The sequence below is a fragment of the Peromyscus leucopus genome, chromosome 5 (genome assembly GCF_004664715.2).
Source record: "Peromyscus leucopus breed LL Stock chromosome 5, UCI_PerLeu_2.1, whole genome shotgun sequence".
Lineage (NCBI taxonomy): Eukaryota > Metazoa > Chordata > Mammalia > Rodentia > Cricetidae > Peromyscus > Peromyscus leucopus.
In genome coordinates this window covers 16,764,709-16,781,656 of record NC_051067.1, presented here as the reverse complement: position 1 = coordinate 16,781,656, position 16,948 = coordinate 16,764,709, and the positions used below count along the sequence as shown (strand labels likewise).

General features: G+C 46.0%; 1 protein-coding gene across 1 annotated transcript in view; it reads left to right on the top strand.

The window, feature by feature from the left end:
* Positions 1 to 91: 91 nt before the first annotated feature.
* The window catches only part of Kdm1b (lysine demethylase 1B), a 40,566-nt gene continuing 23,709 nt past the window's right edge, over positions 92 to 16,948 (top strand). Inside the window, exons 1-7 of the mRNA XM_028867676.2 lie at positions 92 to 190; positions 4,605 to 4,704; positions 5,718 to 5,845; positions 7,257 to 7,346; positions 8,506 to 8,617; positions 10,553 to 10,669; positions 15,624 to 15,662. Coding sequence (XP_028723509.1) covers positions 4,618 to 4,704; positions 5,718 to 5,845; positions 7,257 to 7,346; positions 8,506 to 8,617; positions 10,553 to 10,669; positions 15,624 to 15,662 — 573 coding nt within the window. The 5' untranslated portion in view covers positions 92 to 190; positions 4,605 to 4,617. The remainder of the gene's footprint in view (positions 191 to 4,604; positions 4,705 to 5,717; positions 5,846 to 7,256; positions 7,347 to 8,505; positions 8,618 to 10,552; positions 10,670 to 15,623; positions 15,663 to 16,948) is intronic.

Here is a 16,948-nt window from a genome sequence, read left to right as displayed (position 1 = left end):
GTGGCGGAAATGCCCGGGGCGGGGCGAGCGCCCGGACCCTCCCACTCCCTGGGCCTGCGAGCTCCTCCCACTCCGGGTCACGGCGTGATAGGGGCGGAAGCGGCGGCGGCCGAACTGCTGCAGCTGCTCGTGCGGATCCTGCTGTCCTGGGCACCCGGACCAGTGCGCGCCGCCTGGCCAGCGCTCTAAGGTAGGGACTAGCGGCTCCGCGGGCGCGCCCCGGGGGTGGCGGCGGGTTTCGGGTGACAGAGCCGCACAAAGCGGCCGGCTGTGGGGCGAGCCCGGGCTGGAGGCGCGCGCGTTCCCCGGGGCTCCCCGGCGTCCCGCGTCTGGAAGGGGTGGCGCGGGGGACCCTGTGTGAGCCGGGGCTTCCCGCGCTGAGCTGCGGGCTTTCCCACTCGCCGCTGTCTTCGAACCCTGCAGGGAGCTCCTAGCGCCTCGGCTGGCCGGAGGTGAGTTGGGGCGGCGGCTGCACCTGGCACGCTGGCTCCGTCTCCAGCCCCAAACCGGGAGGAGGGGGTCCACAGGCTGGCTTTCCACCCGGGGCTATAGGAACCCTGCAGCCCGGAGGAGAGGCCTCACTCTGGGATCCCACCCAGGGCCGTAGGAACCCTTCAGCATGGAGGCGGGACCCCATTCTGTGCTCCCAGCCGGGCTGTAGGAACCCCTTAGCCTGGAGGAGGGAACCCCACGCTGGGCTCCCACTCGGGGTCATGGGAACCCTCCAGCCGCTAAGGGAGACTCTAGGCTGCGTTCCCACTCGGAGCCGTGGGGAACCCCGTAGCTGGGAGGAGGGACCCTTGCAGCGTGAGGGAAGGACCCTAGCGGTGTTCCCAGCCTGGGCCGTGGGAACCCCGCAGCCAGCAGGAGGAACTCCAGACTGCCCTCCCCACTCAGGGCGGCGAGGGATCCCCACAGCAAGAGGAGGGGCCCCAGGCTTCCCTTCCCACTCGGGGCGTTGGGGAACTCGGAGTCGGGAGGAGAAACCCCTCGCTGGGCTCCCATCCGGAGCAGTGGGGAGCCCCGCGGCCAGGAGGAGGGACCCCACGCCAGGCTCTCCACTTGGGGCAGCGAGGCGCCGTCCGCTTTGCAGATGTAGCGGGTACCCTGCGCAGCTGCCCTGAGAACTCCCGGGATGCCTCCCCTGGGAATGCACGTCGCCGGGTCCGGTCCGGGTGGCTGTTAGTCCGCGCAGCTGGCATGTGAGAGAGGAAGGCAGAAGCAGGCCCACCTGCAGAAAGTTGGGGTTGAATGATCTCGAACCCAACCACAGAGGCCCAAGTCCTTGAGCACGCCACAGACTACGCCTGATGTGGGGAATCCCTCAGTTAACACAGACACAACTCAAGGCATTAGCTAGTCCCGTCCCCCCTCCACTCAGAGCAGTCCTCCTGCCTCAGCCTCTCTGCTGGAATACAGAGCCTCCACATCTGCTTTGAATGTTTACAAAATATATTGTGGTGAAAGCCTTTCGGAGGTTTTCTTCTGAGGGTACATGAGAAATTCCCATTAATAATTGTCTTACAGACAGGGAACAGTCAAGAAAAGACACGGGGCAATAGGGAATTCAGAATTGAATTATTGGGTTGGGTATTCAGTATTAAATTATAGCACTGAGTCTGTATTTCTGAAACTCAGATTGGCATGGGAATATGAGGTGCCCAGCTTGCCTTATTTTAAGCGACCCAAGGGGATTTCAGTTTGTTAACGAAGAGGTTTCTAGTAGATTGCTCCATTCTTATAAATAATGCTGCCTTTTCCGTGAATTTTTCCTCTGTTTTGGATTCTTTTGAATTCATGTTTTTATGAATTTTGTGGTTGGTGTTTAAACTCTTGAATAAGCTACATTCAGAACACCTGGGAGTTAAACAATTCTAAATATTAACATATTCACTTGTGTATTTTTACCTTTTTTTTTTTTTAGTCAAAAGAAAGCTAAAATTCTGCATTTAAAATTAGCAAGAAAGGGGCTTATAAAATATTGACCATGAAGCAAATTCTATTTCGTTGGATGTCTATACTGAAAAAGCAGGTAGGAGGGAGCAGCTGTGTGTGGTGCTTCTCACCTGTAATCCCAGCATTCTGGAGACAGAGGCAGGAGGATTGCCAAGAGTTAGAGTAGCTAGGGCGGCTACATATAAAACCCTGTGCTAACAAGAAAACCAGGTGGGAAATCATTCAGTATACTTGTTTTAATAACACTATTTCTAAGAGTATATTGTAAAACACAGTAGCTTGCGAACTTCCAACTCCAATGATTTTACCTTCATTTTACTGAAGACCCAAGGGCTGACAGTGGAAATGCGGATTATATTAAGCGCTTTAGAGAGTGGAAGCACTTTACTCTAATTGTATAATTAAAGATGAAGATGCACTACTTTAAAGACTTTAGTCAGATTTAATTGCTCCTACAGTGTTCTCATTTCTTCAGACATTTCTTGATGCCTATTTGTGCCTGCTTCCCACTGTATAGGTGTAAAGATTTGAAATTTCTGGAAACCATGCTTGATTTTAGGAGCCGTGCATTTCTGGCTTATGTTCAGTGTTGCATGAATCAAGGCTAATTTCTTATGTTCCTGAACCTCACAGTGAGCTTCAAGTGGTTTTTTTTCTACAGTACTTACATAACTAACTAGGCTTCATGAACACAGGTTATTTACATACTCTAATATTTACATGTTCTATTTGTGGGCCATTTTGTGAATGCAGAATACTGTTTTACATGTAGAGAAATGTATGTATTTTTATGTATGTGAAAATTATATTTATGTGACTGGTTAAGTGGACATCCTTTTTGAAAGTACAGATGAGGCATGGATTATAGTCAGTGGTAGAGTGCTTGCCTACAGTACAGCGTAAAATAGGTTCATTTAAAAAAGTACAACTGGGATCTGGAAAGCCCTTGTTGTTGTTGTGAAACAGGGTATCTCTGTGTAGCACTGGCTGTCCTAGAACTTTCTCTGTGGACCAGGCTGGCTTTGAACTCAGAAACCCACCTACCTCTGTCTCCTGAGTGCTAGAATTAAAGGCATGCACCACCACCACTAGGCTCAGAAAGCCTTTATGTAACAATAATTGAAGGTAGATTGTATTCCTACTATTAGTACTTAATCAGTGGAGTCCCTAGGACTGGTTTTCTTTTTTGTTTTGGGGATTTAATTCAGGGTCTCCTGCATACCAGGCTTGTCTTCTATCAGTGAACTGAACTCCTAGCACCCCCACACCTCTCCCCATTGTGGGCCAGGGAGAGACAGAGATGGATCAGCAGCAGATAAAGGGCTTTTGCTGCCAAGCCTGAGTGTGATCCCTGGAACCCACATGGGAGGAGGAGAGAATTGGTTCCTCTTAAAGGTTGACCTCTGACCCTCACACTTGTGCTGTGGTATGTGCCTCCCCCTGTACATAAACATAAAGAAAAAAAACAAACCCTCTTAAAGTAGTAGTCTGCATCTTAGAATATGTAGGGTTAATGTGTTTGTAGCTAGCATTATGCTGGCTTTAAGAAAAGAATGAAAAGTTAAACCGCCCACAGTATTGATGTTGTAATTTCTTAGTGTGGATGTAAGAGTTTCCATGTGATGTTAATAATTTATGGGAATTGGTCTTGTGGACATGACTATAACTTACAAGCTGAGTATTAACAAGGTATTCAGACTTTTCTCCAAGGTTAACACGGTGTGACTTCCGGTTCCTGTCTTCTGTGGTGCCACTTTCCTGCTCCCACAGCACTTATCCTTACAGATGTCCTACTTCTTTTTCATTCCTTCGTTTGGTGTGTGACAGGTAGCAGGATAGGAACGGCGAATAATTACAGATCCATATGCCATTATTTACTCTAAGTGTTTTTCTTATTGAATATTTTCTGATAGCTCATAATCTTTCTTGGTTTCAATGCTTAATTTATGGATGTTGAGGTTTTTGTTTGTTTGTTTGCTTGGTTTTGAGACAGTGTCTCAAGTCCAGACTGGCCTTGAACTCACTGTGCAGCTGAAGCTGGCTATGAATTCCCAATCCTCATGCTGAGGTCTCCTCCACTGGAATTGCAGGCATGAGTGGCCACACCCAGCTAGATGTTTGTTCTTAATGCTTGTTTAGCCATGCTGTCAGCAGACTAGTTTGAAAATTCTTAAGATTTGTCTAGTAGAAGATAATAGTGCTTTTTAAATCTGATCCAGATCCTTGTATTCTATGTAGGAGTCTTCCTGTACAGTACCTGGTATTCACTAACTTGTACTAAGAAAAAATGAGTTAGGTTTATACTAAGACATCTAGATTGAGAAAACCCTAACAGGACACAGTTAGGTGGAGGGGCCGTAACAAAAACTGACAAGGTAACCCCTGTAACCTTGGCTGGCCTGGATTTGTTATGGAGCAGAGGATGGCCTGGAACTTCTGGTCTTCCTGCTTCTACCTCCTAAGTTGAAGGCTTACAGGTACACATCTTCATACTTGGCTTGGTTTCCTTTTATACAGGACAACACAGGCATCAGGGGGTTCAGTAACGTGGAAATGGGGGTTTTATGCACAGCTAGCTCCCTCATGACAGTGGCTTGAAATATCAGCAGATGCTAATAATTTAATGGTTTTTATCCCCCCCCCCCCAGATTTCCAAAAACAATGGCGGCACCTCGAGGGAGGTCAAAGAAGAGAGGAGCGTTGGAGCTTTCTCCGGACAGCCTGCCTCTGAGGAGCTCCGGGAGGCAGGTACTCTCTCCGCCTGTGCCTGGACGTAGAGGGGAGTGGAGTGTTTACAGCCGCACTGACACAGCCCAGCCAGTCCTTGTGCTGTCCGTGGAGGAGCTCATGGCGCAGTGTGTGCAGCAGGAACCGGGGGCTAAAGAGACCGGGGATCACCAGGGGGGTGATCACAGCCTCGGGGTGGCTGCTTCCAGAATGGGCCGCTGAGGCCAGGTCATGTCTGGCTTGGATGCCATTCAGGGGAATTTGGACTTGAACTTGTAGTTGCTTGAGTGATGTTGGTAGGTTTGTTTGTCGTGAAGTATTTAATAATAGTGCTCTAATTGTTTACATTTTTTTCTCTGCCTTTTAAATCTTCCATATCGAAAGATTTAACTGTTTTAAGAGAGGGAAAAGAATTCTTAGTTGTAAATGACTTTTTAGAAAGATTTATTTTTATCTTCTGTGTATGAACGTTTTGCCTGCATGCATGTGTATATGCCATATGTGTGCCTGGTGTCTGCAGAGGTCAAAAGAGGGTATTCTGTCTTCTGGTATTGGAGATACACACAGTTGTAAGCCACTGTATGGGTGCTGGGGACCAAACCTGGGTTCTCTATAGGAGCAGCAAGTGCTCTTAACTGCTGAACCATCTCTTCAGTCCCCAAGGATGACTGGTTTATCTTGACTGTCAGTTTTTCCCTTAAGAAAGGCTCATGTGGATGTTAGTTCTGAACCTACCTATCATTAAGGTGCTGTTTCTAGATCCTCTAGAAGACAGTGAGTTATTTATACAGGCTGTTGTACTGGCCAACCCTATCCTATTGCCAGGATGCTGTTGACCTTCACATTTAGAACTTCTGGAGCTGCGGATGTAGCTCTGTTGGTAGTGTTTGCCTGGCACGCACGTTTTGATCCTTACTGCTACAAACAGCACGACATTTAGAATTTCTGACTCACGTGACCTCAGCAGCAAACTTCCTGTCACCACCACCCTTTCTCTGCCAGTGCAATCTTGACCTCAGCTGGCTCTTCCACAGGCCAAGAAGAAAGCAGCAGAGACCGCAGAGGAGGAGGAGGATGGTTCGTCGGAAAAGAAGTACAGGAAATGTGAAAAGGCAGGCTGTACTGCAATGTATCCTGTGTGCTTTGCAAGTGCTTCGGAAAGGTCTGTTTGAAGGGCTACCTTGGCCATGTGCATCTGTCTGCCCATGGGCGTGTGCTTTGTGGGAATGGTATGCTTCGTGCTTCTCTTCCTAAAGACGAATGCAGGAACTGTCCCTTGCTAACTCTGACTGCTTAGACAGTCACCACACACCACAGCTTCCTCGACACTCTGTGGTTGTATCTAGCCTAGTGGGAGAGATCACATCCAGATCAGCTGGGCCATACAGTGTCCTCAGATGCACCCAGCCATCGCTGTAGCAGTCCTGGGCCTTGAGGGTCGGGGTGTAGGACATCATAGACTCAAGCATCCGGTGGCAACCCACGTATGTTTGCTTTTTGTTGTTGTTTTTGTTTGTTTGTTTACTTCATGTAGCGTGCCTGCCTCTTCCATATCCCTGTACAGGTCTCAGAAACTGCAGAGTTGCGGGGAGGTGGCTCAGCTGTAGTTCATGTACATGCCTAGCATGTACCAGGAACTGGGTTCCATCCCAGTACTCTGAGAAGTGGACAAGCCAGCCTGTAATCCTCACACTTGGGAAAGAGGCAGGAGCAGCAATAGTTAATCCAAGGTCTTCCTCAACTACACCGCGAACTGTATGCCTGCCCAGGGTGTGTGAGACCCTGCCTCAAAACAAAAACGGAACCCTAAGACCTACAGCGCCAGCTGTTGTCTCACTAGTTTTGAGTGTCGTGGCAGAGTTAGGACTTCTCTTTAATTCTATAGAAAAATCTTGAGTAATGGTTTACGATTCAATCGGATTTGAACAAACGAAACCCGTTTGGGTCTGCACATAGAGTTGGCTATGTCGATGGTGGCAGGACTTCTCATTCTGTGCTGTGTCATCAGCTGCCTGACCAGTTGTATGATGGGACTGCTCGTCCCAGTGCAGCTGACCAGATGTTATCACAGTCTTCTCACACACATGCAGCTCGGAACAAGGACGTGTGCTGTTACCTCATAAGACACCATCCATACTCCCGAGTCTCGGTTGGACTCCAGCGCCCAAGGCAGCCACTGAGGTTACATCTGGCTGCCTGAGTCCTCCCTGTACCGTCACTGTGCCTGAGGTAGTAAGCACGCCTGTCATCTGACATCCAGATGCTTAAACTCTAAAACTTTGGAGTGTCAGTAACCGTTATGTTTATATATGTTGCCTCTCATCCCCCTTACGTCCCGCTGTGTATGGTGCAAACATTCTAATACCCGTAGGACAACTGAAATCTAAAACAGTTTTGATCCCAAGCATTTCAGATCAGGAACTCTCAACCTGTATGACCTTTCAACCCATTCTACTTCCCTTGTTAGCCCCTGGCTATTAGAAGTGGAGATACTGCAGAAGGGGCTGGTTAAATGAAACTGAGTGAGAAGGAAAGGCTTCATTACCAAAGCTGCATGATTCTGCTCTTTTCAGATGTGCCAAAAACGGCTATACCTCCCGATGGTACCACCTTTCCTGTGGGGAACATTTCTGTAATGAATGCTTTGACCACTACTACAGAAGGTTTGTTTACTGACACGTGTGTGTGTGTGTGTGTGTGTGTGTGTGTGTGTGTGTGTGTGTGTGTGTGTGTGTGAGAGAGAGAGAGAGAGAGAGAGAGAGAGAGAGAGAGAGAGGATGCGAAAGGGCCTGGGGAGGACAGTCACAAAGCTAAAACCCGCTGGGCTCACTAAGTTCCTGGGCCATCCAGTGCCTGAGATGACTGACGGGAAGTTCAGTGCTGTAAGCACCATGCACAATGGCTGAACCTGGGTGTCCAGAAACCATAATGTACGGGAAAAATACACACATACAGAGTAGTGAAGTCATATCATTTATAGGAGATGAAGGCAACTAAGATGCTCATATTGATCGAATTAAGGCAAATTCTGAAAGATAATTATCAAATGTTTTATGCATTTTCTCATTTGTGGATCCTAGATTTTATGTAGATAACAAAATCACGTAGGTATGTTTGAGATAAAAGCAGAAGCAAAACTGTCTAGAGTAGGGGGTGATGAAGGGGAAGAGGGGTAAGAAAAGCGGAATGTGATCAACATACAGTGTGTGCATGAATGAAACTGAAGAGTAAGAAATGTGATAAAGGTTGGTGTGTGTGCGGGCTTATGTGTCTGCCGTGACACGTGTCAGGTGTGTGTAAGTTCTGGAGAGCTCGGCACTCTGCTGTTCTGTCACAGTGCTTAGAGGAGAGGGTGCAGACATTTGGAGGAGCCGGCAGAGCACTGGGCAGCCACCCTCTATTTTATTTTTCCGTAGCCGAGGCAGGCTTGAGCTTGTGCCTCCACCCCGAGTAGCTGGGGTCGCAGGCTTGAGCCACTCGGCCTTGCTTTGGCTTTTGCTGGTGGTTTTCTGTATTCACTCTTTTTTCTTCTGATGTTAATTGACTGTTTTATTATGTTATCACCTCATAAATTTTAACGGTCGCTATAGGATTTACCCTGAACATTAGAAAGTTTTCTACCATGCAGGACTCTGCCCTTATCTTGTTATAGCTCTACACTGTCCAGAGCGTGCTCCTCCTGCTAGCCTGTGGTAGGTGTACCACAGTAACATCCCTGTGTCTGCCTAAGAATAGTCAAGTCTGTTATGTAAATCTGATCAAAGTCCAGTGTGAAAACTACTACGTAACCTGCACCGTGACTTTTTTTTAAATGGTTTTCAGCCACAAAGATGGATACGACAAATACACTGCATGGAAAAGAGTGTGGACCAGCAATGGGAAGACAGAGCCAAGCCCCAAGGCGTTCATGGCAGACCAGCAGCTGCCCTACTGGGTAAGGAGGGACACTGTTGCCCCAGTGCACTGCAAAGCTAAAAGCATGAGCATGGGAACAGTCGTGCTTTGTGGGAAGTCTTCTCTTGGGTTATTTCTAGGCTTGTTAAAGCAAAAACCTTTGCTAACTCAGTACAGTCTAAGGAAGAAAGTAATGTCACACACTGCCATCTGGCCTCGTGTTTATCCACCCATCTTTTGATGGACACTTGGGTTGTCTCATAGTATGAACAGGGTTACAAATAATTGGATATCTTTCTATAGTTCTTCAAGCATGTATACCTAGGGATGGGCCATATGGTCATTCTGTGGTTGGTTAGGTTTGGTGGTTCTGGCACTTGAACCCAGGGTCTTGAACTTGCTAGGTCATGTGCTACACTACTAATGTACACTCCGAGCCCTCCTCCTCCTTTTTATTTGGAGACAGGGCTTGGCAAGGTGCCCAAGAGGCCTTGCTCCTGTCATGCTCCTGAAAAGTTGGGCTTTAACTCTGGGTCTCTAAACTCTTTCATTTCATCCCTTTGTACTGTAGTCTGCAGTGCATGGGGGCAGATTTCTCCAGACCACCACCAGTTTCTTTTGGTTTTGACTTTTTGTTATTGTTTGAGACAGGAGTCTTACTATGTAGCCTTGGCTGGCCTGGAACTCACTGTATAGAGCAAGGCCTTCCTCAAACTCAGAGATCACCTGCTTCTGCCTCCCTCGAGCTGGGTTTAAAGGCATGTGTCCCACATCCCACTATTTTTTTCCCTTTTTTTAGATGGGTCTCATGTAGAGCAGACTGGTCTCAAGCTTGCTAAGTGGTTAGGGTGACTTTGAACTCCTGATCCTCCTGCCCTCATCCTTATCAGCTCTTGTTTGTGTTTCACAATGCTAGCTGTCTGGGTGAGGGAGAGGTGACTCATGGTGGCTTTGTTTTCTAGTTCCTCAAAGCTAGTGCTGCAGACCATTTGCAAATATGCAACTCGGCTCATTTTCAAGTTAGGCTTTTTCTTCTTGTAGGAATTACTTACATATTCTGGATATAAAACCCTCATCAGCTCTGTGATTGGCAGATATTTTTTCTTCAGGTGGTTTTTCCTTTGCATGGGTCATTTAGTTCTGATAAATTTTAGTTTATCTATATTTTCTTTGTGTCTTTGGTCCCTGCTGGGAACTCCTTGCCAAATCTGAGGTCATATAAAGACCCATCTCTGTGCTTTCATAGACTTTTTAGATTTTTAGTGTTTTAGATTTCACATCTAGGTCATTAATCCATTTTAATTTCTGGGTTGTAAACGGAGAGTTCTCTCCTACATGCCAGTTCCTGAATAAACCGTTTACACTGGCTATGTGGGAAGACAGCCATGACTTCAGTCATCCACATTCAGATGTGCAGTTTTCTATTTTGGAATAATGTAAGGAGCTTACAGAGATGCCACTAAAAGCTGTGTGCTCCTAGTGCACACCGCGGCTGTTTACAGACTGAGAAGTTCACATGGGTACAGTAGAAGAACTGCACTGTCTGACTTGATTGGGATTTTATCATTTTCTCATCCTTTCAGTGACCTAGAACCTGACCCAGGACATCACAGTTTACATCTCATGTCCATGCTTTTTGAGGAATAGTATCTAAATTTAACTCAATGTTTCCTTGGACTTGAGCTGGAAAATCTTCCTGATAAGTTTTCAAAACTTGTTTTATTATCCTGTTGCATGAGCTAGCATTGAATCAGAAATGAGCCTGATCATGTCAGAATGGGTATGATGGAGTAAGGGAAAGAAAAGATGCTAGACGGGGTTGGGGGATGTAACTGAATGCACAGACCCCCAGGCTCAATCCCTCGGGTCAGAACATGGATCAAATCATGCGGAGATAGCAGTAGAGTGAGTGGAGAGCAGATGTGGTAGTTCAAGGGTAGACAGTGTATTGATCTTGCCTTAATTTCCCTTGTAGGTTCAGTGCACAAAACCCGAGTGTGGAAAGTGGAGGCAGCTTACCAAGGAAATCCAGCTCACTCCACACATGGCAAGAACTTACCGCTGTGGCATAAAACTAAATACCATTACCAAGGTATGATTTCTGTGGTGGCCTTTGAATTAGTTTATGCATCGACCTATTTGTAGCCTGTCTTTCTCATTGTGTGTGTTAATCCTTGTATGTAAACAGAAGTTCAGTAACAATTTGATCTTTCTTTTACTTTAGGCAGTTTGGTAATGGGCTGTTGGGGTTGGTTTAGTTATCTAAGAACACGGTTTCATGTCCAGTCCATCTTTAGTTTATCTTGCATCCTCAAGTGACAAGGTGGTTGCTGTATCACCAGCCACTGTGTCTGAATTCAAAGCAGAGGGCGAGAGTGGTGTACTAGCTGAGTCTGCCCTCCTTTAGTGGGTAGCAGTTACCTGGTAGAGTTTTACTTGTGTCGTTGGCTAGAATAGAATTGTACAACTCTGCAGACCGCATGAGGACAAGGAAAAGCTCATCACTCTGTGTTAGCCTGTATGTTATAGCACCAGACAAAGCAGAACTTGTCAGTGAGGAGGACGGGGGAGTGGATAGGATTGGCAGCTGGGAATTGGCCATCGAATGTGCCTGCTCTGAAATTTGGCAGTTAGTATTTAAAAATGTGTTAAACGTACTAATCCACCTAAATGTGTAAATGAATATTGGGTATCAAATCCCAGAATCAAAATAGTATTTTGTGTTTTGTTTTGTTTTTTTCTACCATTTTCAGTGCTTTCGGAGGTTTGTGGTGTGTCACACAGGTGTAGCCAGCAAAGGCTCTGTGCTTTACACACTCCGTTCTAAACAATAAGTGCACATTTTTGTGGGGTTTATGATCAGAGTTTATTTTTATTATTTAACTTAGGGTTCAAAATGCAAATATTACTGGGTCGGGGATGTAGCTCAGTGACATAGCATTGGTTTAGCATTCGAGTGGCCCTGGGTTTGATCTTCTGCAAAGGGAACCCCCCCCCATGTGTGTACAATTAAAGTGGCCATACTTACCGTATAAAAACAGTGTTGAGGCCTATGGGTAGAGTTCAGTGATGAGCACTTGCCTAGCATTCTTTTGCAAGGTGAAATGTCAAAATATAAATACTTACGAGTCAGATTTTAAGTTTTCGTATAAGGGTATTGTATATAAATGTTTCATGACTACAACTGTAGGATTTAAGAAGAGCAGATTGTATGTGTTTATAAATATATACACATCTAAATAAACTCCTTCTGAACCATCTTTCCCCTGTCTTTAGAATTAAACTCTTGGGCTGAAGAATATGGCTCAGTGGTTAGAGTGCTTGCCCAAAACATAGGGCCCTGGGTATGAACTTTAGCTGGGGCTGGGAGCTCATAGTTTTAATGATTCATTCATCTCTCCAGTACAACTTTAAACACCGACTTGATACAGGCTCGTTTTTTAGGCTACAATAGAGCATCCAAACTACTTTTAAGATTTTGGAAAAAAAATATATGGCTTAACTAGGCACGGCAGCACACGCCTATAGTCCCAGCACTTGGGGGGTGGAGGCAGGAGGGTCTCTGTGAGTTCGAGGCCAGCCTTCCCTACATTACAAGGTGGAGGCCAGCCTGGGCTATGTGAATATGTTAGGCTGTGTCTTGAAGAAAAAAAAAAAGTCTGAGGCTCAGAGTGATGGTCTGAAAACTGCCCACGTTGAGGTGGTCCTTTTGAGTTTTGAGGAGCTGGGAATTGAACCTCTAGCTCTGCACATGCTGCACTGTGGAGCTTGACCCCAACCCCGAAGCATAGTGGTGCTGTTTTTAATAAAGGAGAACTTGTATTTCTGACAGATGATTTTATAAAGTAATTTTATTCGGGGAACATGAGGTCTTGTTGAGTTTTAGAAAATGGCTACAGTGCACAGCCAGAATCCTGGCCTAAGAGGCAGTATTTCCTTCATCCTAGAGACTTTATAAGTTACTTCCTCCCCATCTCCAGAGTCGGCTATTCCAATTCCATCCCCATAGATTAATTGGTCTGACTCAAACTTCATAAAACAGGAATCAGTTAATGTTGCCCTTTCAGTGTTTGCCGTCTTTAACTGTAAAAATTACTTTCAAACAAAACAAAGGGGACTGGAGAGATAGTTCAATGGTTAAGAGCACTGTCTGCTGTTCCAGAGGACCAGGGTTCGATTCCCAAAACCCACATGGCAACTCACACCTGTCTGTTACTCCAGTTTCAGGGAACCCAACACCCATGGCAAACACATCAATGCATATAAATAATAAAAACAATAACAAAAATAAAAGACCGTCCACACTGTATGGATCAGCAGGGCTTTTTGTTTGGACTGTATTGCTTGCAGCACTGGACACTGAACCTGGGGCCTCACAGTGCTAGGCAAGCACTGACCCACCACACTGGGTAATTAGCCCTCTTCTTACTTTGTCTTTTTGAAGTAGAGTCTCCTGGAGTTGCCCAGACTGACCTTGAGCTTACTCTATATAGTCCAGGCAGACCATCCCCTTGTTATCCCCCTGCCTCGGTTTTCTGCATGGCTGTGATCCAGGCACTAGACAGCAAGCCTCGCTTGTTCAGTATTTTATTTATACTTCTCAGTAGTGTTGCATTGTCTGCATGTGTGCGTGCCGGTTTGTTTGCACACCGCCATGTGGAAGGAAGTTTGTGTTGGAAATGTTTGCTGTGTGAGTGAACTAGTGATGATTCTGTGCGAGTGTCTTGTGTTGCATTTGTGTGGGTGAGTTGGGAGCAGGCTGTGTCCCATGGCAGAATTAGGTTCGATTCTGAAAGAACTGTCTCCTCATGGTGGTCTGTGTTCTGACATGTTGGTGTCTCTTCTGTTGTTTTTGTGCAGTGCTTGCGGAAGTTTAATAGTTCTGGAGAGTGAGCCCGTCTTCCTGAGTGTAGGGATTCTTTACATAATCTAGATAGGCAGCCATTTTGAATATTTCCCAAGTATATTTACCCTTTCCATTTTCTGAGTCTTACACAAGGCAGAATAATTACAGTTTGGAGATAGCTTTGAGCTTGGGATGGTCCTGTTGTCTTACCCTTCTGAGTACTGGGATTATGGGAATGCACCTTAACACCTGCCAGGAATTTTCAGCTGCTTCTGTTCTTCTGAGCAGGGCTCACTGTGTAGCCCCAGTTGATTAGTTTTAATTGACAAATTGAGTATATTCATATATATATTCTGGAGTGTGTATACATTCTGGAATGGTTAATTTGGGCTAATGTGCATTCCTGTACACACACACACACACACACACACACACACACACACACACACACTTTATAGGCACACTTACAATTGGCTTAGTGATTTTGAAGACCATGATTGATTCTTAGCTTCACCTTCCAGGTAGAAGGCCTCTGAATGGTAGAGGAAGAAAAAGTACGAGGGCCTAGGAAAGTGGGTGGGCGAGTCCCCTTCAAATTGAGTGGCTGCACTAGTGGGAACAGGGCCTAGGGAGACAGCGAGGATGTGTTTCAGTCAGTGAGAACAGTGTGTGTGTGTGTGTGTGTGTGTGTGTGTGAGAGAGAGAGAGAGAGGGAGAGAGAGAGGGAGAGAGAGGGAGAGAGAGAGAGACACCGTCTTGCTCTTCTTCCTCTGCTCGCTCTGTTCACTCAACACTGAGGTGTTTGATGCCTAAAGCTCTGGTGTGTTCTTGCTGAAGTAGTGTCTGAATGGTGTGGATCCACCACACAGCGTCTGCTTCCCCGGTCAAGGAGAGGTGAAGTTTCTTTCTAAATCTTGCCAGTTTCTGCTGTTTCCTGCAGTCTTGTTGCCCCAGCCTGCTCAAGTCTCTATTAATGCACTCATGAAGAGTTTCTTTGGGATGTGTTCCGGAGACTCGAGCTGCTGCTGCTGTGCCCTCCCAGTCTTCAGCTAGGCAGCATTTTTATGTTGAAACAGAAGTTGCACAAATCCAAATGCCCAGCCCAATGAATTTTCACCAGTACCTGCTTATCTGGCCCCCAGTACAGAAATGGAATACTCGGCAGGTACCCTGGTGACCCCGTCAGTGACAGTGTCCAACCTTGCTCCCCCAGAGTAAATTGCCTGCTTACTTTCCTAGCTTACAGTAGTATGGATTTGGCTTTACTTGATATGGAACCTCACACAAGTGGAATCATGCAGCGCGCTTTTGCAGAACTGTTGGTGAGACCCACGTGTGCTGGGGCGTGTAGTTACCATTTGGTCGTTCACGGCTGTGTAACGTGACATCACTTGAGTGTACTTCAGTTTACCTCTTCTGTTGCTGATGAACTTTGGTTTGTATTTATTTAGTTTTCTTCTATCACAAACAAAATTTCTTTGTGTGTCAGAAATTTACATCAAATTTTGTTTTATCTGCTTTTTCTGTCCTTTGAGACTGGGTTTTTGCTATGTAGCTCAGGCTAGCTTTGGAGTCTGTGAATCACCCAGGTTAGCTTTGAACCCATTGTGTACTGCAGACTTGAACTGTCCATCCTTCTGTCTCATCCTCCAAAGTGCTGAGATTACAGTTGTGTGTCACCATGCCTGGTTTGAGCATTCTTCCTTTTTTTTTTGAGCTCTCTTTGGTAGAGTGCTAGGGACTGAACCCAGGGCTTCTTGTATAGTAGGCAAGCAAACTCTTACGAGCTGTATCCCCAGCCTTTGGTCTTTCTTGTAGCACATTGCTTGGTGCACATGTTACAAGGGTCTCTAGGAAATGCACCAAGGTGAAAATTGCTGGGTATGTCTGTCTGATGCACAGCTTTAGTTCCAGGAGATAATGCCTTGCCTCTGTGTATTCCAGATGGGTGTATCTTGTCATAGCCCTCTCCACCACTGGTACAGCCCTTTGTTTTCATGGGGGAACATCTTGATGAAAGTACACATCTTCCCACACTCTCGTTCTAGTGACATGTCAAACATTTTTCTTTGCTAGTTAAATAGTTTTTAAAAAAAAGAAAAGAAAAGAAAGGGGCTATCATATTGAAAGATATTGAAAGGAAACGAACACCTAAGACCGTATGTTGTGGAAACAATTCAGACTTGGTTTTCTTTTGCAGACTGACATCCCTGATCATTGTTCTCTCCCTGAGGACCTAGTGAGTATTTCTGCATGTTCTGGATCGGAGTTAACTAGGCTTTTAATGATAAGTTTTCTGAGTAAATGACTAACATCTGTGTATGTCCATCAAAGCCTTTGGACTCCAGCATGTGAGTGCACTGTGAAAAAGCCCCCAATGGTAGATGGTGGTGGTGGAAGTAGTGCTATGGATTCGTCATTCCCAAATTATTATCCACTAAAGGGAACAAGGAAGACACTTCCACCTCCTGCAGGGATAAGACTTCTCAATCTTGTTTGTTAAGGATGCCTGTGACCTTTTCTCCATTGAGTCCTTCCAAGACAAAGAGCAGGATGGTCATGGTTTGACTGTCTTGGCCTGGACTCAGCAGCAGAGAGGGCTCTGGTGCTTTCTGACCACAAGGTAGCCACTCTGCCCTGTTCCTACTCAGATACAGAAGTGGGTCTAGCATGCCCAGCTGGCAATACCCTGGCACAATCCATCTGTTTCTGGCAAATTTTGAGTTGACAAAGTCCACTTGCCATGTAACCAGATCTGGTTTAAAATGATTTCAAATATTCTGAATTGCTAAACTTTCAAGTCCTGATTATCTGTGATTCATGTTTGGTAGTTTGAGTTTGTTCTCAGTGTCTCAAGTTCTAGGACCACAGCAGGTTTTCACACAAAGGGAGAAGGGACCTGGGTTAGATCCACTTTGAATCTATTCTCTTCTATGAAGGAGTTGTTCTGTTTTAGTTTTTAAGTTTCATTCCCATAGCAAAGCAGTGGACCCGGTGGTTTCTGGACTTTAGGTAGGCAGGATTTCAGGTAGGCAGGATTTTAGGTAGGCAGGATTTTAGGTAGGCAGGATGAGTTTATAGAGAGAGAGGGGAGAATAACGTAAGTGTGATTAGAAAACCTCCTCCGTTGGCTCTACTGTGAAGGCCATTTTATACTCAAAAGAGCCTTGACTTTAGGACAGAGGCCATATTCGTGAGGTAAGAAGACAAATTGCTTTGCTTTCATGATGCTGGGGAATGAATCCTGGCCTTGGGCATGCTAAGGAAGCATGCTACCGTTTAGCTATATATCCCCAGGCAGGGAGGCTGTTGACACAGTCCTAGACAGACGGCCAGGACTAGCAGCTAGCAAGAGCTTCCTGGTTGCTGTTTGTTTCATTTACAGAATGTGGGGACTGGTTTGGAGCATCACTCTTCAGGTAGACTTCCAGCAAAGAGAGAACTAGAGGGTTATAGCAAGATGGCAGGGTCTGCTCAGTTTTTTTTCTGAGCTATATGATTCAGAAAATAGAATAGGACCAGCCT